Source organism: Protopterus annectens, chromosome 4.part0 (assembly GCF_019279795.1).
Source record: "Protopterus annectens isolate FY-2018-M chromosome 4.part0, PAN1.0, whole genome shotgun sequence".
Classification (NCBI taxonomy): domain Eukaryota; kingdom Metazoa; phylum Chordata; order Ceratodontiformes; family Protopteridae; genus Protopterus; species Protopterus annectens.
The window spans coordinates 305,063,117-305,087,498 of NC_056733.1; the positions used below are offsets into that span (position 1 = coordinate 305,063,117).

Below are 24,382 nucleotides of genomic sequence, written 5' to 3' on the forward strand. Positions count from 1 at the left end.
AATGTTTTTAAATATCTGTAACGTTTGCTTTAGAAGCTAACTGATTTTCCGCATGTGACACTTTAAATAGCTGCATTTTGCATTAGTTTTGTTTGTCTGATGAAGTCTTGCTCACAGAAGCAAGACAAAAGTGCTTACACTACTTGTTTTTATGAACTAAAACTTGTCTCTGTGGATTGTATTTTGTTCCGTGGATTTGTCTTGCCACCTGTGGTAGTTTTTCAGCATTCTTTGAAGTTGGAATACTTGCATCTTGTCACAACCAGACATCTGAGAAACATATAGTGAAGTGGCTTTAATTGATTGGTATGGACATTGATTATAACAGCATTCAGAGTGGAATCCAAAAAGTTTCCTGACCATGCGTAAATATATATATAAAGCGTTCTGAAGGAGCCCATGGTTTAAAAAGTGTCCACAGCCTGAGGTTCACTTAAACTGCCACTACTTAAAGGAGCTTTTGAAATGGTGGACTGTGCAATCTTAATGCACTCTGTCGCCAATACTGGCTTCTCTTCCAGTGTAGTACAGTACAATGGTTCCAAAACTATCTAGACAAAAGAAAATTCATATTGGTGGGAGCAAAGTATTCAGGCTGGCAGAACCACATGTGGGGTCCATCAAAAGTTTGTCATTGGCCCTCTTCTGTGCTCAGTCTTTAATGACCTTTCCTGGGATGCACCACAAGTAAACCGTGTGCTGTATGCCAATGATATCGCATTGACTTGGACAAGTAAGGCCAATCCCTGCTTAAAGAGTTGCATGGTGACCTCAATCTATTTGTTTGGAGTTGACTATGCAGTAATAAGCTGTCCATAAGTACACAGGAAAACTTAGTGATGATGTTTGTCATAGTTAGAATGCTTACAGACTGTGTCACTGTCCCTGGTGGATCCCCCCCCCCCCAAGCACTTCACTCCAAAAGTAGGAAGGGCTTCCCTCTGATCATAACCTCTCCTTTCTTGTTAATACTAAAGTTAAAGTTAAAATCACTAACCCAGCTAAAAGCATCTTGCATAAAAATCTCACTGACTCTAGGCTGAGACCAGGTTGGCTGTAGCTTTTATTGTGCTTCTCCCCAGACTGAAGTACTTTCTGTCTGTAGATGTCCTACTGTCAAACCACTCTCATGCAAACTGCTGAGAACAAAGTTTCTCAGATTTGTCAATCTAGCCAACAAAGATAAAACCCCACTGTACTATCTAAACCACAAATTATGCTACTTTTCATTACATTTACATTTACAATTTGCATGAGATATTGCCCCCTCAATCCTGGACAAGCTTCAGCTCAGAAACCAGACTTGCACTCCTAAAAGCAATGACCGCATTTGTCTATACAGATAATCATTTAGACGGAGTACAAATGAAAAGTTATTCTCCAAAATAATGTCTGCTGTATGGAATGATGTTCCAGAGAATGTTAAGAACACTGAAAATTTTTTTTTTTTCACAAAATCAGTCTGGCCCATTTACTCAAACAGAATGCATATAGATGTTTTAGGGACACTGAGTTAATGGCATTGGGTTTTGCCGTATGCATGTTATAAACCTTGCATTTTACCGAAGTATTTTTGTCTTTTGCAGTAGGTTTTATAACTGGGTGGGTGGAGACTTAATTTCAGTTCTTTCAGAATACTGGCTGTCTATCAATTTTTGCTTACCTTGTATTAGATTGACCACCCCCATCTTTCATTAGTCACCAAATCACCTAATGCCTGGGCACATTTCCTATCTCTACTTCAGCATATAATTAAGTCCTCTGCAAGTGTTTAGTAATTGTACTGCGGTGGTGGTGCTGTGGTAGCGTTGTTGCCTCACAGTAAGAAGTTGTCCTGTTCGATTCTCAGATCGAGCTTCTTCTGTGTGAAGACATGCGTGAATGGGCGTACCTTCTTTGAAGGTTGTGCGTCAGAGCTGGCAACTCAGCACATAAAAATCTACTGCCACTCATTAGCGGACCGGAGTTCTGCTGTGGCGACCCCTAACTGGGAAAAGCCGAAAGACAAAACAACACAAGTGTCCAGTAATTGCTGTCCTGTAGTCTTTTTTTTGGTTGTTTGCTTTGAGCATAGATGTATTTAATATTTTATAAATTATTTTTTTGCATCTTATTTCACTGTGATCATGTATTACTGGGGTGGCTGTATCTTGTTGTTTGTACTGCATCTAATTGTAATATTTTTGTATGCAACCTATTCTTTGTAATTATTTTGTCCTAGTGGCCTGGATTGTGGCTCACTTTCTTGTTTATTGAAGAATAAATAAGTAAACAAATGAGTTGATAGTTACAAATTCAGTGGTGGTGGTTGTCAAGGTGAGAAGCTTGTGATAGGGCACCACTGAGTACCCCTTTTCCAGAAGGGCACTTTGAGGATAGGAATGTGGTGGTCATATGCTTAAGTGTGTATGTGACTCACCACTGATCCTTTAGGCTGATTTTTAAGTGAAGTAAGCAAATAAAAGCTATTTCTAAAAAAAGTAAAATGTCATGGGCATTCAGAAGCTATAAAGCCAAAACACTTAATATACTTAAGGGGTCATTTGTATATATGCCATGGACCTCTCTTATCAGAGGTGTAGGATACCAGATTGAGCTGTTTACTTTTTGAAAGATACTATTCCTAAACTGTTACGTTTCTATCATGACGTACCCAAATTGCATTATATGATATCTGTGCCATGAATATCCAGGCAGCCAGCAATAAAACATTTTCATCCTAGTAGAAGAAAATGTACTTTAGAAAGGAATTTTGCTTTCTGCTTCGTGTATTTGACACTACTGCATGTTGTGACTCTCTAGGAAAAACATCGGCTAGGACATAAGAAAGACTGTACCTTTAGTGTGCTTAAGTGGGAACGTACTCCGCTGTCCAGCATTCTGATAGTCTAGACAGAATGAATCCATAAATGGGCAGACCTTTGTCTAATGTTGTGGGGTATAAAACAATCTAATAAATGTAACCAACTTAAAAGAATAAGCTGTATAACCACCTTAAACTGAGTAAAGTGCCCACCTTGATAATCTAGCAATTTTCTAACTAGGTAGACCCACTGGACACACTGTCCCTTTTCTCTGGTGAATTGGGAGCAATGCCTGGTTAAGTGACCTGCTCAAGGTCACACAGTAAACAAAGGCTGAGGAAATCGAGTTGTGTACCACAACAGTTACCATTATCAACCTTACCTCTGCACCAACTGCCAGACTTAACTTAATGAGTACCTTGTGTGCTGAGGTGTCGATAACTGACTTATAAAGCTGCACAGTATGTGGTAGAGGAGAAGTGAAATTGTATGATGGATTAGTTTAAGCTCTTATTTGTACTATCATCTGAAAAAATAGAGAATATGTAAGCCATGGCACAAAACTAATTGCTGATTGTTTTCTCCTTCATTAAAAGGAAAGGTTTTAAGCTGGTCATCCTGGATGAAGCTGATGCCATGACACAGGATGCTCAGAATGCCCTTCGAAGAGGTAAGATTGTGCACATATTGTTTTGGGCCCTTTATTTCTAGGGGCTTTGAAAAGTAAATTTGCTTGGAGAGGTGTCTGTGTGTGTCTGTTTGTGTGTGTGTGTGTCTGTTTGTGTGTGTGTGTGTCTGTTTGTGTGTGTGTGTGTCTGTTTGTGTGTGTGTGTGTGTGTCTGTTTGTGTGTGTGTGTGTGTGTGTGTCTGTTTGTGTGTGTGTGTGTGTCTGTTTGTGTGTGTGTGTGTGTCTGTTTGTATGTTTGTGTGTGTCTGTTTGTGTGTTTGTGTGTGTGTGTCTGTTTGTGTGTTTGTGTGTGTGTGTCTGTTTGTGTGTGTGTGTGTGTGTGTCTGTGTGTGTGTGTCTGTTTGTGTGTGTGTGTGTGTCTGTTTGTGTGTGTGTGTGTGTGTCTGTCTCTGTGTCTCTCTTTCTCTGTGTCAGTGTCTCTGTCTGTGTGTACTGAATGCTGGCATTGACTTTCCTTTTTTGTGATATTTAGTCATTTTCTAGTGCCATTGTTTTTAGATAGAGCCTGCCTTCTGTGAGCCTTAGTCATAGCCAAGGGTTATGGAGGCTATAGATGTTGACCATATGCACTCTGCGTGTCTTGGTCTGCCAAGACTTTTGATGATATTCCTCATGTTGGCATCATATAAAAGCTAAATGCTTTAATAATTGACCCATATATGTTAAGATGGCTAAGTGGATTGACAGAACACACACTGTGTGCTGCAGATGCCTCATCAGAAAGTAATAAAGAGACCATTTGTGTTCTTCAGGACTGTATGCTGGGACCTCTCCTCCTTGATACTACTTTTCAGATCTCCAGGTAGAGAATCAGGAACTCTAGCAAAGAAAGTCTGTAGACTACTACAAACTTGAGGTTGTTGCATTATCCTATGACATCCAAACCCACTTGACAACTCCTCCCATTCTTATACTGTATAGACCACACACCATTAAAACAAAAATTTAGACAAGAACCTAAGTTCTTGGGTTGATAACTTCTGTCTCTTTTGATCATCATATAACAGTGGCTGTTATGAAATCCTGTTTTAGCCTGCCCATTTGCTATCCATGCCAGTTGTTGATTATGACCCCCCCCCCCATTAAACATATCTAACAAGTAGAAAAAGATCAAGTAGAAAGATCATTGGCTTAATGTCCTTGAGTTACCAAAAGAGGCTGGATGCTCCATCCCTTTATTCAGTGTCTGATGGACTTTTTTGGGAGATCTATGTCTTTCACTTTCTGCGCCATCAGAGACCTGATTGTTCAGGATCTTATGCGACTTTGGAAGTCCAATATCTCGACCAGTACTAGAACCACAGACCTAAATCTTCATCAACATGTTCAAGGGACAGCTTCTATCCCATCTTGTCCCAAACATATAGAATAAACCTCCCCTGATGTTCATAGGCTTCCAGGGAATTGCTAAGCATGCAGTCCAGGAGACCATTAATGAGCGTAGTCCAGATGCCCAATTGATACAAAGCACTGTCTGCTTAAATGACTTGCTCATGGTCACATGGTAAGCAGGCTGAAAGAATCAAACAGTGTACCTCGTAGCCTTAATCCTCTGTGTCAACTGCAGTTAAACGGTGTGGCTTACCTTTAACTATCAAGTCATGTATTTTATTTAAAGGATATTTCCAACTTCTCTCTGGGATTTACTAGTATGACTTTCTTGGAGAAAGGAAATGCATCCTAAGGGAAAGTACTAGCAAGGTGTGACTGGCCATAGGAGTCTGTGGCCTCGGAGCATCTATAAATTTTAAGTTAATTGTTAAACAAGTAAGTAGGTAAGTGTGCTGGTCCCTCCCCAAACCCTTGTTAGCCATGGCCTAGCCCTCAAGGACAAGGGTAAATGCAGTTTATATGACAAATTTAGAGTAGCCAATCTTTTATGTTTCTCAGAGGAGGGTAGGTTACTTAAAGAAAACTCATGCATATAAAGAGCATATAAACTCCAGAAAGTGAGGCAGTGCACAAGACTCGAGATGTGAAGTGAAACCTTAACCACTGACCATGTAACTAGGAGACTTAACAACTTTTGTTAGAGTGGTGGCAGCTTGCACATCGAAACACAAATATTATAATTTGTATGCAGATAGCTATGAATAAACCAGCCGGAATTATCTTCAGAGGGGTGTTTAGAGTAATTCAGAATTTTGTGATAGAGTAATGTTCGTTTTGTAAAATACATTTAAAGTAGTATTTCAGATCTTCAGGAGTCCAGTTGGCTTTTAGTTCCTTGCAAATTTCTACCCTTGCTGATATTTATTCTAAGTAGTAATCAAACATTAACGATGGAAAGCTGTGATTACTGTTGGTCTTAAATTGGATGACCTGCTGAACTGTGTCAGAGTATCCCATTGATGACTATAGAAGATGGTGTTAGAACTGGGGCTGCAAACGTCCTCCTTATCCATTCCCCTCTGCATGAAATTTGGTAACATAATGGTGCAAGTCTGACGCTGCAGTAGAAGGATATGTACTTGTTTCATTCTCTTCTGCATTTAGCTCCTTTATTTGGATACTTTTTAAAACCAGACCCTTGATCATCCCTGATTGGAAGCATTTTTGCCTTCTGTTTTTATTGGTGCTGTATTAAATTACATACCATGTGTCACTTTTTTAAACATCACTCAACTCGCTACGCTTGTGTGGTCTGTGCGCTTGTGGTATGTGCTTCCTTTGGACTTTTGAAGATTTTGATCGTGTGATTATTTAACATCTGAAAATGATGCTTTTCCTAACTGAGGGGCTACAGAGATCCGAAAAAGCAACACCTCCATAAGAGAATTGGTAGCTGTTATTCATTCTCTTCTTTTGCAGTTTTCTTATTTCTTGTTTTTAAAAATTGCGGCCGTTTACACACATGCAAGTATGTTGAGAAATGGTCTGTAATAACTTGATTGTATGAACCACGGGCACTCTAGAAGTCCCTGTTTAAAGGCTTTGCAGTATATATACTGCAGAGTAGTACTGTGGTGTATTTAAATACATTATTCTTACAATGGCACTTTACAGTGAATTTTGCTGCATCATGCTCTGTCTCTCCTTTTATTTATAAAATGTTGCATTTTTCTTCTGTTTTTTCAAGTGCTTAGGAACAGTAACTATTTCTTGTTTAAATACTGTAATGATATTATATGCAGTTAAAATGAGGTTTGTCATCATTCTGTTGCCAAATGGTTAGGTTTGGTGTGCAGTTAGCAGCAATGAAGATGTGAAGATCCTAGTTCATAGAATAATCAGGACTCCTAGCAAGGAGTAAAAACTAATAATTGATCTGGTAGTAGGAAGGTGATATATCCGGTTTTGTTGACCGTGAACTGAACTTGAGAACAATGCATGCAAGAGGATGAAGTAAGGAAGAGGCAGACCCAAGTGGACTCTATTCAGACGGTTGTTAGTTTGTCTTGCAGGCCATTGAAATGCTACATGGAATGGCTAGCCAAATGAAAGAAGGACATAAGAATGTTCAGGTACCTTAGGGAACAAGGGAGGACCTTGTAAAGCATTTAGTTACCGGAAAGGGGGTGAAGAGGCAAAAGTAAGTTCCTTGGCTCTTTACAATTGACCAGAGAGGTAGGATACTGGCTTGTAAACATATATTTAGTAGATATGTTGAAGTTGAGAGGCACTAATGTGACTAGTGGAGAAAGCATAGCTAGCCCAAGATGGCAAAATGTGAGCAGAACCACATGAGAGGTCAGTTCCTTTCCATAAATTCAAGTGGCACAGCAAGACTGGAAGCTGTCCACTTCTTCACCGCAAGGATGGGTCTTGTAATTAACATGACTTTTGCAGGCCTGTTAGCCTTAAGACAAAAAAAAAAATAAACTACTGGTTTTCAAAAATGAAAATTTTAATCCAAATCTATAACGAGCAGCAAAACAAAACAACAAAATTAAATGAATAAATAAATAAATAAATAGTGGGAAACACCCAGGCTCCTGGTTCCTGCTGCTTCCTGCTGCTTCTGTTAATATGTCCATTCAAAGTTTAAAAAAAAAACTTGTAGGACAGTGTGGTGGAAGGTGGGAGGAGGAGATTCTGAACCCTAATTACCTGGGTCTATGTCATAAAGACAAAACGTCAAAAGAGCGCTCGACCCGAAATAATCAAAGCTGCAAAACCTTGAACAGCCACAATAGCTCCAGCTCTTGGAGGGCAGATTTTTCAAACCAGAATCATTGAGGCACTTGTTTCTTGATATGTTACGTAATGCTGGTGTGTTTGAAATTTTCGTTTGCTTAAAAAATGAGTCTTTTCCCCCTTTTTCTTCTAGTGATAGAGAAGTTTACTGAGAACACACGGTTCTGTTTGATATGTAATTATTTGTCAAAGATCATCCCGGCATTGCAGTCTCGATGTACGAGGTTCCGATTTGGTCCACTCACTCCTGAACTGATGATTCCAAGGTTGAAGTACGTCATTGCGGAGGAGAGGTGAGTAGCTACATTTCACTTATTAAAAACCATGATTACAGTTGTGGATACAGTTAACTGCTAGGTGTCCTTTATAGCAGTTTAGTTAACTAGCTGACTTTGAATTTGTCTCTTGGTTTAGGGAAGCTGAATTCTAGAATTTAGCAGCATTGCTTGAGCATAGTGTCTCTTAGTGCTAGTTGAGTATCTCCTAGTACCACAAACAGTTTAGAAATAACCTATCCTAGCCTCTAATCTTCATCCTTCCTTGCTGCCAAAAGGGTTTGTTTTTTTTTTCTCTCAAATATGAGCTTTATGACACCATCTTTCTCACTCATTACCCTTCTGTCCTCCTTACTGATGTAAAAATGATATATTTCTGCCTACCCCCACTTCTTCCTTAACTAGCCAACTTTTCTTTCCTGACTATCTTTTTTTCTCCAACATGGCTTGGGATCTTCTGCACCCTTTTATTCCTTTGACCAACTCCCGTTCCATTTGACCTCCTTGATTGCTGTTAACGTAGCTTCTTTATAACCTCCCAAACCCTAGCCCACTCTGCTTCCACTTTCTTACATTTTGATATGCCCTTTCCATTGCAGTACCCTTAAGCCACATTAATATTCCAGCTAACTTCTCCTTCACTTTATAGTTGTCCATTTAAATGAGTGTCAGGTCTGTTTACTATCCCATTAGCTGCCCTCCAAATCTATGTGGATACTTTCTCAACTTTATCATAAGTCACTGCACTCGTGCACCCACATTATTATTTTAATGCAGATTTTCACCTACTCCATCTTTAGTGTGAATCAGCTTCAATTTCCAGTTCCTACCAGATTACCTAGGTCATACAGGTATTTACACAGTTTCAGGCTTGTAGTACTTTCTTGCAGTACATGCAGTAGTTTTCCTAGCATTTAATATAGCTACTATCATCTGTACTCTGTAAATGAAAGTCTTAATGTCGAGCCATGCATACATTTTGTTTGCCGTTTTTATGTAAATGTTTGTTCTGTTCTACGTATGTTAATTTGTGTCTTGGAGCTTTTCCCCCTTGGCCTTCATTGAAGTTGGGCTACTAGCTAAGTATTTCAGTAAACAAATGTAGTATATTCCACTAAACTGCTCATCAGCTGTTTGGCTGGGAGGCAGGTTGATAACCGAAACACTGGAAATGCTTCCCAATTGCAAGAGCAGCCCTGGTACATATAGACAAAGTCTGAGCTTAGTAGTAGAGATTACCAGAGAAAAAAGCTAATTATTCGTAGGACAGCCATCTCCAGGCAATTAACAGTCATGATGTTTGTGGGTAGAAGAGCCCGTCAGATAAACCCTAGACCTGACTGGGTAATTGGGGAAGGTGGACAATGGGAAGCAAGCTTGGATTAACCCTGGACGTCAGTAAAGCATTTTGGTCCAATCTAGGCTAGATCTACCTCAGAAACATTGGGGTAGGGTTTAACAGGAAATTAAGATGAGTCAAGGAGAGGTAGGGGGTACTGTCCGAAAGGGCTTTTAAGCAGTGATGTATCACACATGTTGGCTTTGGTTCTACCTTTTTCAGTGTCATTTATAGCTGATGTTGCATTAGGTGAAGAGAATGGGATTAGGCTTCATGAATGACTCAGCTGAGGTAACATACCTAAGGAGGGGAGACTCCTTAACCAGGAGAAAAATAACATAAACTAGTAGCATGGGTAGGAATGTGGTATTTTTTTTTTCTGGAGAGAAACTTAAAAACCCTATACCTGGACACTGGGAAGCGAGATGTATTGTATAGGTTTAAGACCAGCTAGCTTTAAACAACTTTGGGAGGGGGACATGTTTGTTATTCAGAAGTGTGGTGAACCACAAAGAACGAAGTGTGTTGGGGGGGATAGTAGGCAGGACTAGTAGGATATGGGATTTCTTTACTGGCATAGACTTGAGATGACTGAATTGTCCCTTTTGTGTAGATGGCTAAGGCTACTGCTCCAAACCAGAGTCCAGTCTGAAGATGTGGAGAGGAAGATTACCATAGTAGTTAAGGGCTTAGTAAGGCGAGAGAGAGACAGAACATAGTCTATCCTGTTATGTGGTAAATATGGTAGGTGCTGAGGATGGGCTGCCAGAGTATGTGGAGAAGAACATGTGAATAGCCATTCAAGTGAATGCTGGATATGTAGAGTAGGAAGTGGCAGCTTAAGCATTAAGACTCTAACTCCCTCCTTTTAGAACATGTAAAAAGTGAAAAATGATTTGCAGTTAATTTTTAAAGTACAAGAAAGGCAGTTGAATGGGTACCACAGATGCAGATGTGTAAACTCTGTTTTAACTGGTTATATACACTGCAGAACGCCTTGCAATGGGTGTGCCGTCAACTCTTCTCATTCTAATTTTATAATGTAAAAAGTATTACACTCTGTCCATGTTTTGATCTCAATTTATCTTGTAGGGTTGATATTACTGAAGATGGAATGAAAGCCATTGTGACGCTGTCCAGTGGGGATATGCGTCGTGCCCTCAATATTCTACAGGTACATGTTTGTTTGCTTTACATTGATGTAAACTGAATAATAGACGTGTTTATAATTTAATAGGTGTGTGTGTGTGTGTGTGTGTGTGTGTGTGTGTGTGTGTGTGTGTGTGTGTGTGTGTGTGTGTGTGTGTAATGAACTTTTTGTGGACCGCTTGTATTTACTTACTCAATGCTTCCCCTAACTACAACACCCCTTTTACATTATACATCCAGCGCATCCAGTCCTGTAATGTCACCATAATAACCGGTCCTCACGTTGCAGCTGTCTTATATTCTGTTCTGTATGTTTAAGCTGGAGTGTGTGTAATATTACAGCCCCATCATACTGTAGTACATTCTTACTGCTGTGTACCCTGTTAGAAAGCGGAGTGCAAGAGGAGTCTACTTTCTAAGAATGTCTTTCTTTGCAATTTAAGTGAGCTGGTCTGCTGACCCTTTTTCTGTCATGGCCAGGGAAAATACATAATTAATAAACCAAAATAATTAGCAGCAATGATGATGGAACATGATTAACTACTTTAATAATTTGAATTAGCAATAGATGACAAACAGATACTTAGCAGCAATGCTGAATATGTTTATAGAAGGTTATGATTTTGGTTTCACCGATTTGTAGCCATGTTATTATGCCCTGTTGGCATGGATACTAAGAAATTCACCTTGAGACAAAGCTTGAGAGGGGAATCTTGGCATCCATGTTGAGAACAAATAATAATGTGGTTACAATTGGTGAGGCCCAATTTGTAACTCTGTAGTGCTTGAAATCTTATCTATGCCATGTAATACCTGTTACAAAAGCTGAAGTGTTTTACCAGCTTTGAAAGCCAGTAAAGCCCTTGGCGAGTGCTGTTAGTTGGACAGCAAGTGAAGAAAAAAATCTGGGACAATTTTTAATACTGTCCTAATTTAAATGAGTTACTTAAATACTGACATCTGTAAACTTCTGTGGATGTATGAAGAAAAATATTCAGGGTCATTTGAGAGCGAAGGAATTTTCCTTCTCTGATACTGGATTGTACTTGTGATTAGTAGTGTGTAATATTGGATGTTATGTGATCCTATCTCGCCTACATTCTGACTGATGGGTTCGGAGCCGATCCCTCGGCTCCGACTCGGCACGCTTATGCCAAAGAGCGAAGTCTCTTATTGGCTGAGCTTACTATATCCCAGGATGCACCACTACCAGTCCCCCAGATCTCGTTTGCCGCTAACTAGCGAAGACGTGGTCTCGAGCTGGCTGAGCTGAGTAGTATTTTTACTTACTTTTTTCTGTCAGAAAATTGCTTTTCCTGTCATAAAAAGCTGTTTTAACGGCTACTCTGTGCTTTGTGTAGTGATTGAAGGTTTTTTTGTGAAACTTGTAGAGTGATTGGGCGTTGGTTTCTGATTTCAGGCCTCCTTCATCTGTAGGGCCTTTCCCGGTCAGTTAACCCCACTCAAACCTTTGGGATTTCAGATCCCCTTGAGTTTTTTGTTGTTCGGATTGTTAAACCGGCAGTTGTAAACTGATTTTTGTAGAGTCAGTTAAGTAAAGTCAAATTAGGATTGTGTGTTCTTGCTGTCAGAGAATTACTGCATTTTTGGTCATAATGTCTCAAAATCCTAGGCCTTCGGGCTTCAAAAAATGCACCAAATGTAATTTTAAAATGTCAATCACAGATGACCACTCTCTCTGTGTTTATTGTTTGGGTGCAAAACATTTACAAGAGTCATGCAGCGTGTGTCACGCTTTTTCCTCGAGGGTCCTCCAGGAGAGGAAAAATAAACTCATCCTTAAAGGCTTAATAAAACCCTCCTTTGAAGAAGCTTTGGCATCCTCTCCTTCTCCAGCTAAAAAGAAAAAGGCATCGGCTCCGACCAGTCCGTCGGATCCGGCCGCCAAAAGACATAGACAGGCTTCTCCTTTGGCTCCAAGGACTTCGGAGCCGAGGGTGGAACGGTCTGCCTCGATGCCACCAGTCTCGACTCCTCTGGCTTCAGAGCCGATGGCTGGGGCATAGAGAGGCGGGTCACCTTCGACGGCTCCACTGGTCTCGGAGCCGACAAGGGTTGCCCGCTCAGACACTTCCTCCTCGGCGCCGAAGTCCTCCTCGGCACCGATGGAAACTAGTGTGGGTATTACTTCGGCGCCGATAGTCATCGAGTCGCCTCGGAGCCGGTCCCCTAGCCCTTTGGGGCCGTTGGAGAGGCCATCTCGAACCCGTTCAGTATCCTCTAAGTCTTCGAGGATGTCGGATTCGGATATAGACAGGGTGCTCCAAAGACTGTTCCAGTCCCCAGTCTTTCAAAATTTGTTTCGGCTCCGACCCAGTTGGCTTCGGAGCCGATAGCCCATGCCCATCCTATTGCTATTCCTCCTCCGACCGCTTCGGCTCCGTCGGAGCAGGTGTTGTTGGAGCCGGTGGAGATCTTAGGGTCGGCTCCGACCCTTACTCCAACCCGGGCCTTCGGGTCCGAGTTTGGTACACAGACTTCTTCGGCTGGACCCGGGGGTGATGTTTCGGGACCTATGCTTTCGGTTCCGAGCCTCCCTCTCGGTGCTTCGGCTGCGGGACTTCCGTCTACTATCATGGCTCCGGGGGCCGGACACTCCCAGGATTCTGGGGGTCCGGCTTTCAGAGCTATGAGGAGTGCTTTGGCCAAGTCTTCGGCCATCTCTCCGGCTTTACCGGCACCTTCCCTGGGCGTGGAGACTGGGTCTTTGGCAGTTCCCCTGTCCGTAAGCAGCGGAGCCCCTGGGCCTGAGGTTACCCCCATTGGGGGTTCCCCTCCTCCTGAGGGTTCTTCGGAGTTGTCTTCGGAGGAACCCCCAAGGAAGAGATCGTGCAAGAGGAAGCACGTGGACTCCCCCAAGTCTATTACATCGGACACTGATCTTGATGATGCGGAGGGGTCCCCGAAGTCGTCCTCGGATGAGGTCTCATTTGCAGACATCTTAGAGATCCTCAAACAACGAGGCGGCTGGATATCCAAACCCCCCTCTGCTGATGAGTCAGTGCTCCTCAAGGCCTTTGGGGCTCAGCCCTCCGCCTCCTGGGTGTCTCCGCCCTTCGACGAGCTCCTGGATTTAGTTTGTCGAAGGGCGTGGGAACATCCAGATACCGTGGAACCAGTCCCTTCTCGTCCTAATAAATTTTTGTCTGCCCCACCCGAGAAGGAGTTCCTCACTAAAGGCGTGGCTGTAGATGCCATGGTGGTGGCATCTGCTACACAACAGGACGTGGCAGAGGCTTCAACGTCCGTCCATCCTCCTAATAAGGAGTCTAGGAGCATGGACAGGTACGGGAAGCGCACCCTGACTTCAGTGGCCTTTACTTTAAGGTCTCTGAATTATTTGGCACATTTTACTAGGCTTCAGAGGGATCTGGTCAAGGAGCTGTCAGATTCCCTCTCGGGTAACCTGCCTGAGCAGCTAGCCCAGTCGGTTAGCTCTCAGTTGGCTATCCTTACGTCAATTTCTAACTCGTCCATGAGGCTCATTTCCTATGCGGCCGAAGGGGCGGGTAGAGCGGCAGGCACAGGAGTTGCTCTACGGAGACAAGCCTGGCTCCGCTTGTGTCAGTTTGCGGAGGCCTTCAAGTCTTCCTTCGCCGACGCTCCCTTTGATGGGTCCTCTTTGTTTGGACCTAAGGTTAAGGACACACTTACCCGCTGTGAGCAAGAGGGAAAAACTTTATCTGCCGTAGGTGCCCGTTATTCCACTCCCTTTCGGCCTTATCCCAAGGCTAAAGGAGGGGGGAAGATGTGGTTCCGTAAATCACGTAAGTTTTTTCCTCAACAGCAGGAAGATTCCCCTTCCAGAGGCAGAGGAGCGGGAAATTTTTCTGGGAGACGCCGTCCCAGAGGCGGCAGAGGGCCGCGCAATTCTGGAGACCGCGAGTCCTTTCGTGGCCCTTCAGCCTCCCACACATCATGGGGGATTGCCCGGCTGTGGTGCTCGAGCCAGTCGGGTGCCGTTGCCAAGCACCTAAAAGCCTGGGAGTCAATCACTCAGGACAGATGGGTGCTTTGGATCATTGCCGGAGGTTACACCATCCCATTCACATGTTCACCCCCACCGTCCAAAAATCCCGGACCCACCACCCAGTCAAAGGGAAATTGCAGCCGCAGAAGCTTTAAAGCTGCTAGAAAAGGAGTCATCCAACCGGTCCCCACAGACCAGATCGGATCCGGAAATTACTCCAGGTTCTTTTTAGTGCCAAAAAAGACAGGGGACCTGAGACCAATTTTGGATCTCAGCAGACTGAACCAATCCGTCACGAAATCCAAATTCGAATGGTCACGTTACAATCCATTCTCCCATTGTTGGAGAAGGATGTTTGGATGTGCTCCATAGACCTCAAGGACGCCTATTATCACATACCGATACATCAGGCGTCCAGGAGGTATCTGCGCTTCAGCCTGGGAGTCAGTCATTTCCAATTTTGTGCACTGCCCTTTGGTCTCACCACAGCCCCAGGGTGTTCACCAAGTGTTTGGCAGTAGTGACTGCTCACCTGAGAAGTCTTGGATTCCAAGTGTTTCCCTATCTGGACGACTGGCTCCTGACTGCCACCACCAGGCATCTACTAATGGACAACCTCAAAGCCACCATCTCCCTGGGTGCTTCCCTGGGGATTACATTCAATTGGTCAAAGTCTGTCTTGCTGCCCTCTCAGCGCATAAGGTTCATAGGAGCAGAGATAGACTCAAAATTGATGCGCGTTTTTCTTCCTACCGAAAGGATCCAAACTTTACAGGGCCAAGTTCAAGCTCTGATTTCAAGATCCAAAGCCCCAGCCAGGATGGTCCTACAAGTTTTAGGTTCAATGTCTACCACAGTTCTTCTAGTTCCTCTGGCAAGATTGCACATGAGGATTCTTCAGTGGCTATTGTCAACTCAATGGTCCTTTCAGGACCTTCCCCTCAATCATCCCATCATGATTACAGAAACATGCAAACGGGACCTTCGCTGGTGGCTTCAGACATCCAATCTAAATCAAGGAAGCCCTTTTGTTATTCCCTCTCCAGTGGTTACCCTGACGACAGATGCCTCCCAGATAGGGTGGGGGCATTGTCTGTGCATGTTAGTTCAGGGCTCCTGGCTTCCAGGCGAAGCTCTTCTCCACATCAATGTGTTGGAGATGAGGGCTGTACTTCTGTCCCTACAGGCCTTACACAAGTTTCTTCCTCAGGGCATCATCGCCATCCACACAGACAACATGTCGGTGGTTTGGTATCTAAACAAACAAGGAGGGACCAGATCTTACCCCCTTTGCAGAGAGGCCATGAGGGTGTGGGAATGGGCGGTAGCTACCAACCGTTTCTTGGTAGCGACCCACATTCCGGGGAAATCAAATATATTGGCAGACAAATTGAGCAGGACAATTCTCTCTCCCCACGAGTGGTCCCTAAACGAAACAGTAGCAGCTCAGGTTTTCAGGAGATGGGGAACGCCGTGCTGCGATCTATTTGCAACGCCACTAAACACGAAGTGCAAAAGGTTCTTCTCCTTGACTCCACATCAAGGGGAAGCGGCTTTGGATGCTCTAGCACAACCTTGGCCAACAGGGCTACTTTATGCCTTTCCTCCGATACCACTTCTCTCCAAAGTCATTCAAAAAGCTTCTCAATTGGGGTCCACAATGATACTGATTGCTCCATACTGGCCTCGTCAGGTATGGTTTCCCTACCTGAAGAAACATGCGGTGGACGATCCTTGGACGTTAGATCTAATTCCGGATCTGCTTAATCCATCAGTCGGGACAACAGCATCAGTCCCTACACTCCTTGAAGTTGACAGCCTGGCTCCTCCACTTCCGACCTTGGTCAGAAGTCACACATTAGACCCGGAAGTTATTCAAATTTTATCTTCGGCCCACAAACCCACCACTAACAAATTGTACCTCAGTAAGTGGAAGAGTTTGCTATCTGGGCTCAATTCAAGGGCTTAGACCCTATCACTGCTCCGATCCCGGAAGTTTTGAAATTCTTAACATCCCTGTTTAATCAAGGATCTTCTGTCTTTACTATTAAAGTCCAACTGGCAGCTATCTCTAAATTCCACGAATCCATGGATCCTCCATTGATGAGTAGCAGATTATGCAAGACCCTTATTAAAGGTGCGGGCCTGTTAAGACCCCCAGTTTTTCATCCTGCGCCTCCGTGGGATCTTGATTTGGTGCTTCGTGCATTAACATCTCCCCCTTTCGAACCGGCTGCTACATGTGAGTTAAAATATCTGTCTTGGAAAACTGCCTTCTTAGTTGCAATTACTTCTGCAAGAAGAGTTTCAGAGCTTCAAGCCCTATCTATTAAACCGCCGTACTTGATTTTCCACAAGGACAGAGTATCACTTAGGCCTAATCCATCCTTTGTCCCAAAGGTCTGTTCTAATCTTTGTCTTCAACAATCTCTAGAGCTACCAGTTTTCTTCCCAAAATTCTCCAATGAAGCAGAATACACTCTCCATAAATTGGATGTTCACAGGCAATTGCGCTTCTATTTAGACAGGACTCAGCAATTTCGTAAGTCAGACCAATTGTTTGTGTCCTTCTCAGACAATAAATTGGGTAAAACCATCACAAAAGCTACCATCTCCAAATGGATTAGAGATTGTATAACTCAGGCATATTCTTCTTCGAATAAGCAACCTACAACATCTATCAAAGCTCACTCCACCAGAGCTATGGCGACTTCTATAGCCTTTCATTCCAAGCTTGCTATATCGGAGATTTGTGCTGCGGCTACTTGGTCAAATCCGCACACTTTCATTTCCCACTATAAATTGGATGTGGCATCTAAAGGGCGAGCATCATTTGGTTCCACGGTACTCAGGAGTGTTTTCCAGTGAGCCACCCAGGATTCAGGTGCTAGGGACGCTGTCCCATCAGTCAGAATGTAGGCGAGATAGGATCACATAACATCTTTTAGTTATGTACTCACCATAACTTCAGATGTTTGGGATCCATCTCGCCTACATTCCTAATACCCACCCTCCTTCCCCCTGCCTTGGAGATCAGAAGAGATTGAACGGTTTTGAGTTCTACTGTTTTATCTTGTTTCATCTGACGATGTTATATAAGCAGGGCGTGCATGTGTGCATGTATGCGGACAAACTAGATCTGGGGGACTGGTAGTGGTGCATCCTGGGATATAGTAAGCTCAGCCAATAAGAGACTTCGCTCTTTGGCATAAGCGTGCCGAGTCGGAGCCGAGGGATCGGCTCCGAACCCATCAGTCAGAATGTAGGCGAGATGGATCCCAAACATCTGAAGTTATGGTGAGTACATAACTAAAAGTTACACACCTTTGAAAGTGCTTTTGCAGTCTGGTCTTGTGGTAGATAAGTGCGTAACTGGGATAGTATTTAACCAATTTTTTAGTGTAATCGTGGCGATCCATGGACTACAAATACATTGACCCAAAATAATACATTATTAACACAAAATAGCTTATTAATTGCATATGTAATTGGTGATTTAAAATTATGCACTTTTAACCTGCATTAAGAAAACATGTACAGTCTCTCTCTTCGGTAAGTGGTTTATAATAGCAGCTTTGAAAGAATTTTAGAATTTGATTCCATTTTACTTCACTGGTAAAGTTGTTCCGTATGGCTGAGCCCATATTAGAGAAGGCTTTTTTGACCTATTGCTTTCTTGAACCTTGTTCTGGCGTGATACATTTACATTACATTTATGCAATTTTTCATTTTCAAATCTCCTGCTTTACTGTAATGTACAAACTAACAGTCAGAAAATCTAGTGCTGTGCTAAAGTCCACCAAAGCAGCAAACTGGTAATCCAAAGAACAAAAACAAGGTGGAACACTGCTATGCTTAAAAACTTTTAATTAACCAAAAGTAAAAAATGCAGTAAACAGGATGAGCGCTTTCGGGATATACCCTTCATCAGATGTAGTTGAAACATTAAGCAAACATTTTATATATGTCAACAGCCAATCACATTCAATAGAAAACCCGCCTATTTTGTAGGACAGGTTTAATAGGTATAACTTCATTTAAGCCTGGCTTCGTGTTGGCCATTAGGTCAACAATCCATCTGGTTTCTGCCAATTCTGTTTTTAACTTAATATCACCCCCCCTACTGTTCAATCTTACATTAACAATGGCCCGAAATTTAAAGGTGTGTGTAGGAAACTCTTTTACATGCCTGCATAATGCATTTCTTTCGTCTCCATTCCTAATACTGGAAAGGTGTTGCAGGATTCTCACCTTTAGCATGTTATTTGTCTTCCCAACATAAAAACAGGGGCAATGACAGCATTCGGCTAAATAAACTATATCATTGGTACGACAGGTGGCCTTACCCTTGAATGTTTTATTTGTAACTGGATGTCTGAATTGTGTATCTTTATTAATATTAGGACAGGCTTTACAAAGTCCACAAGGTGTTGTCCCTGTACTATGCAGAGCCTGATGCTTATAAGTGTTAACAGATTTTTCTATACATAAGAGATCTTTTAGATTTTTATTCCTTCTATATTTGAAGGTAGGATAAGGGCCCACAATATCTTTCAGACTATAGTCACTTGTAAGAATATTCCAATTCTTACACACTATATTGCAGGCATCTCTTATGTTACTACAATAAGTAAACATCAGTTGCGGCCCCATGTGTCGATTGCTCTTGTCTATATTACTTTCAGCATTCTTAGCTGGCTTTATCCATGGTTTATGTGTATTATGTCTTAAGCCTTTATTTTTATCTATAACCTTATCCACCATTTCAGACTTATAACCCCTGTTTTTAAAACAATCTTTAAGGTTGTCAATTTCTTCTTCAAAGAATGTATCTTCCATACAAATCCTTGAAGCCCTACTGACTTGCCCTTGTGCAACGTTGGGATGTGTATATCTCGGGTGCATACTATCAAAAGATAGAAGGGTGTTCTTCCAACACTCTTTCTTTTATGTTGGGAAGACAAATAACATGCTAAAGGTGAGAATCCTGCAACACCTTTCCAGTATTAGGAATGGAGACGAAAGAAATGCATTATACAGGCATGTAAAAGAGTTTCCTACACACACCTTTAAATTTCGGGCCATTGTTCTTGTAAGATTGAACAGTAGGGGGGGTGATATTAAGTTAAAAACAGAATTGGCAGAAACCAGATGGATTGTTGACCTAATGGCCAACAGGAAGCCAGGCTTAAATGAAGTTATACCTATTAAACCTGTCCTACAAAATAGGCGGGTTTTCTATTGAATGTGATTGGCTGTTGACATATATAAAATGTTTGCTTAATGTTTCAACTACATCTGATGAAGGGTATATCCCGAAAGCGCTCATCCTGTTTACTGCATTTTTTACTTTTGGTTAATTAAAAGTTTTTAAGCATAGCAGTGTTCCACCTTGTTTTTGTTCTTTGGATTACCAGTTTGCTGCTTTGGTGGACTTTAGCACAGCACTAGATTTTCTGACTGTTAGTTTCTCTAGTGATATATAGTGCTGTGCATGCTATGGAATTGAACCTGAATATTGAAAACAGCTCCCTTTCTGCTGGAAGAGAGGAAACCTGTGAAAACAGCGTATGGAGCTCTAAAAGACTTTTCAATAAGGAAAATCCTTTCCTAAACTTAGGATTTGCAATGCAGAGCTCCGGTTCCAGGGAACGTCTGAAACCGGTAGCCATGGATAAAAGTTTTGAGGAAATGACACGAGACTTGAATTACAAAGTAAGTAAACTACAGCGGCTCCAATGGCAATTTTATCATCTTGAAGCCTGTATTGACTATGGAATAGTTCCGAGGGGGATGAGGATCCTTTGCATGCCTGCACAAGGAGACCGCCACCCGGAACTTTTGGCAAAATGGCAGACATTGAATATCAGTACAAGTTTTAAGTATATGGAACTCCTTAATGAGTTCTTTACTCCTGAACTAGAGGTTTTGAAAAAAGATGTGACTGTTTTGCAAAATGTGAGTCTGAATTTACTGATGCAAGAAGCGTTGAACGCTTAGAAGCACTGTATGTGTCATTTGCTGAAAATAATGACAAAATAAAAAAACAGAAAATGAGTAAACTGTACAGAGACTTTGAAGATTTTTCCAACGGAAACATCTTCGTTTGGCCGAAGACAAATGCACCTAAGTCTTCTGGCCTTACTGGTAAGAGATGGGCTGATTTCTCTTCAGAAGGGAAGAACCGGAGGGGCAGCGCTAACGTCGTGATGACAGATCGTTTACCAGAAGGGAGGAACAGGAAGGGGAGCGTGAATGCTGGGACGCCTGTTACATGTAGTAGTTCGTTTCACACGCCCGATCAAGAGCAGGAGATTTCGTTCGTCGAGGAGAGTGTAATAGGAACGAATACGGCTCTTTTAACAGTAAGCTGCCCTGCGCATATGGAAGGGGAAGTTATTACCGCTGACCCTGTCGTTGGAAATAGAACAGCTGTTGGTAGCTGTTCCATGCAAACGGCTTCTGTTTTGAAAGAAAATAGCACTGTGGCTGCTGACTCTGGAAAAGCTAATGGCGTTTCCACAGGTGATACTGGAGGTCTGCAAAGTCATAATGATAATGGGTTGGGAGCACGACCTAAAAATCGCATGGAAAGACAGAATTTTCTGGATCTTTTACCAGCACCAGTAAAAAAGAAAGGCTCCTGGAAAAGGTCCCTGAGCGAGGACAGAGGGGCAGACAAAAGGAGGAGGACTTTACATTGACTACTGGTAATTCTAATGGCATTGTTTTTAATCTATCATCTTATGTTTTGAATGAAGATGAGCTTGCTGTCCTTAATAAAGGGCTAACTTTTATTCCAGGCAAATGTGGAACATATAATGACATGGTAATGGATGTCATGCTTTTTTGTAGAAGCGTTGCTTTAAAACTGTTATTTGGTAATAATAATATGGATGTTTTCACCCTTAAAAAAACTAGTGGATATATTCCTCCTTTGACACCAGCATTACATTTATTTATTAATGCTTGTGAGCAAGACTTCATTCAATATTATGAAGAAGGTGAATTTAGCAAATTTTATAATTTAACCTTTAAGCAGAGGGCAGCCCTTAAAGGACTTAGTGAGAATAAAGATATTATTATAAAAAAGGCAGACAAAGGAGGAGCAGTGGTTTTATTGGATACCGTTAGATATAATGAAAAGTTAAAAGATTTACTACAGGATAATAACACCTACACTCAGATTAATCCGTTAGGTGTAAGACAGGTTATTGATAAGAGTACTGTTTTGCTTACAAAAATTGTTGAATGATATGCTCATATCTGAAGAGATATATAATTTTGTCTTGGTAGCAAAGCCTGTTACCCCTTTATTTAAAGCACTTCCCACGATTCACAAATCTCTCAGTGACCCACCCCTACGACCAATTGTTTCTGGCAGGGGATGGGTCACTGAGAACATTTCAATTTGGATTGAATATACCCTTAAACCTTACTTGAGTCTAATGGACAACATTTTAAAAGACACGGGACATTTTTTAATGTCCTTGGGAGAAATGAACAACAATGTGGGTTCTGTTAAATTATTAATGGTCACAATGGATGTACAAAATTTATTCACGGTGATCAATAATGACTATGGTATTTATACTATCGGTGAACTTTTGGAAAAACTTGGAGCAAATAAAGAGAAGATTGTTTTAGTTAAGACCATGTTAACTTTGGTTTTAGAGAATAATGTCTTTATGGGAGCTAGTTCATTATATAGACAGGTGCAGGGGGTAGCCATGGGCACCCCCTGCGCCAACACTTATGCCAACTTGGTACTCTCACATTGGGAAAATACCTTTGTTTTAAATAATGAAGCCTGGAAAAAATATATAAAACTTTATCTACGGTTTGTAGATGATGTTTTTCTTTTATGGGACGGATCTGAGTCAAAGTTAGGAGAATTTGTGGATTTTTTACACTCAACTACAGCATTTTTTAGGTTCACGGTTAAACACTCATATGACTCCATAGACTTTTTAGATGTTAGGGTAGGACAAGATAAGCTAGGTTTTAATTCAAAACTTTTTAGGAAAGAGTGTTGGAAGAACACCCTTCTACCTTTTGATAGTATGCACCCGAGATATACACATCCCAACGTTGTACAAGGGCAAGTCAGTAGGGCTTCAAGGATTTGTATGGAAGATACATTCTTTGAAGAAGAAATTGACAACCTTAAAGATTGTTTTAAAAACAGGGGTTATAAGTCTGAAATGGTGGATAAGGTTATAGATAAAAATAAAGGCTTAAGACATAATACACATAAACCATGGATAAAGCCAGCTAAGAATGCTGAAAGTAATATAGACAAGAGCAATCAACACATGGGGCCGCAACTGATGTTTACTTATTGTAGTAACATAAGAGATGCCTGCAATATAGTGCGTAAGAATTGGAATATTCTTACAAGTGACTATAGTCTGAAAGATATTGTGGGCCCTTATCCTACCTTCAAATATAGAAGGAATAAAAATCTAAAATATCTCTTATGTATAGAAAAATCTGTTAACACTTATAAGCATCAGGCTCTGCATAGTACAGGGACAACACCTTGTGGACTTTGTAAAGCCTGTCCTAATATTAATAAAGATACACAATTCAGACATCCAGTTACAAATAAAACATTCTTTTTTAAGGGTAAGGCCACCTGTCGTACCACTGATATAGTTTATTTAGCCGAATGCTGTCATTGCCCCTGTTTTTATGTTGGGAAGACAAATAACATGCTAAAGGTGAGAATCCTGCAACACCTTTCCAGTATTAGGAATGGAGACGAAAGAAATGCATTATGCAGGCATGTAAAAGAGTTTCCTACACACACCTTTAAATTTTGGGCCATTGTTAATGTAAGAATGAACAGTAGGGGGGGTGATATTAAGTTAAAAACAGAATTGGCAGAAACCAGATGGATTGTTGACCTAATGGCCAACAGGAAGCCAGGCTTAAATGAAGTTATACCTATTAAACCTGTCCTACAAAATAGGCGGGTTTTCTATTGAATGTGATTGGCTGTTGACATATATAAAATGTTTGCTTAATGTTTCAACTACATCTGATGAAGGGTATATCCCGAAAGCGCTCATCCTGTTTACTGCATTTTTTACTTTTGGTTAATTAAAAGTTTTTAAGCATAGCAGTGTTCCACCTTGTTTTTGTTCTATGTAATGTACAAAGGATTGTAAAATATTTACTCATTAAGCAAAATTATTATGGGGCTGTATTCAGATTTAACTGGAAATATTGCTTTCTGCACTTTTGCAAGACAATAAAACTCTGAACTCCCCTGCATGCCACAAAACACAAACATGCATTTTCTTTCTTGCTCACTAGCATATAAAGCCTGTGGAGAGGAGAATACTTGGCCATCAAGTAAAAACAAGTACTCACTCAACTAGGATCACTTGTTTGCATGTTTCAGTAAAGGATAAGGATATTCCATTTTTAACTTAACTGGGGACTACCTACTATTTTTATTTATTTTATAGAACGTATTATACAGTTATATTTTACAGTTCAGCTTTTAAGTGAGCTAAGTGCATAACATAATTTATGAAGTGAACATCACACCCTTCACACTGAAAAGTTTAGGACCCAGTATAGGTTGCATACTGGGTTTTTCTGAGCCTTCGAGGGATACCACGGATTTCTCTTTTTGCAGTTTTTTAAAAACGAGCATTCCTTTCATCAGTGGTTTTGTGATGGTCTGTGTTTAGTACAGCTGTGGAGTGCTGGTGAGCTACCCCACCCCCCAGCTCTTTGTAGTTTTAACCTTGTCTACTACGATGTCAAACATAAACAAGAGAGTTGGCAGATTAATAAAGTAACTGTCAAGGTTAAGATTTTCTGTTTTTCTGTTCAGTTAGGGTAGTGTGCAGGTAGTGTTACACAAGTACTGAAGAATGATGGGTACCCATTGTGTTGCATTTCCTGTAAGCATTCTTTTTTCCATAGCATGATTAAAATTGAAACTTAACTGAAAAAAGTGATTTCATAAAACAGTTTTGGCTG

At 41.5% G+C, this 24,382-nt stretch overlaps 1 protein-coding gene across 2 annotated transcripts in view; it reads left to right on the forward strand.

Annotated features, from left to right (window-relative positions):
- Positions 1 to 24,382, forward strand: part of RFC5 (replication factor C subunit 5) — a gene marked incomplete in the record, with an annotated part of 1,139,084 nt that overhangs the window by 923,323 nt on the left and 191,379 nt on the right. For both annotated transcript variants that reach the window (XM_044068297.1, XM_044068298.1), the window contains 3 exon segments: positions 3,401 to 3,474; positions 7,763 to 7,922; positions 10,336 to 10,417. In XM_044068297.1, the coding sequence (XP_043924232.1) occupies positions 3,401 to 3,474; positions 7,763 to 7,922; positions 10,336 to 10,417 (316 nt within the window).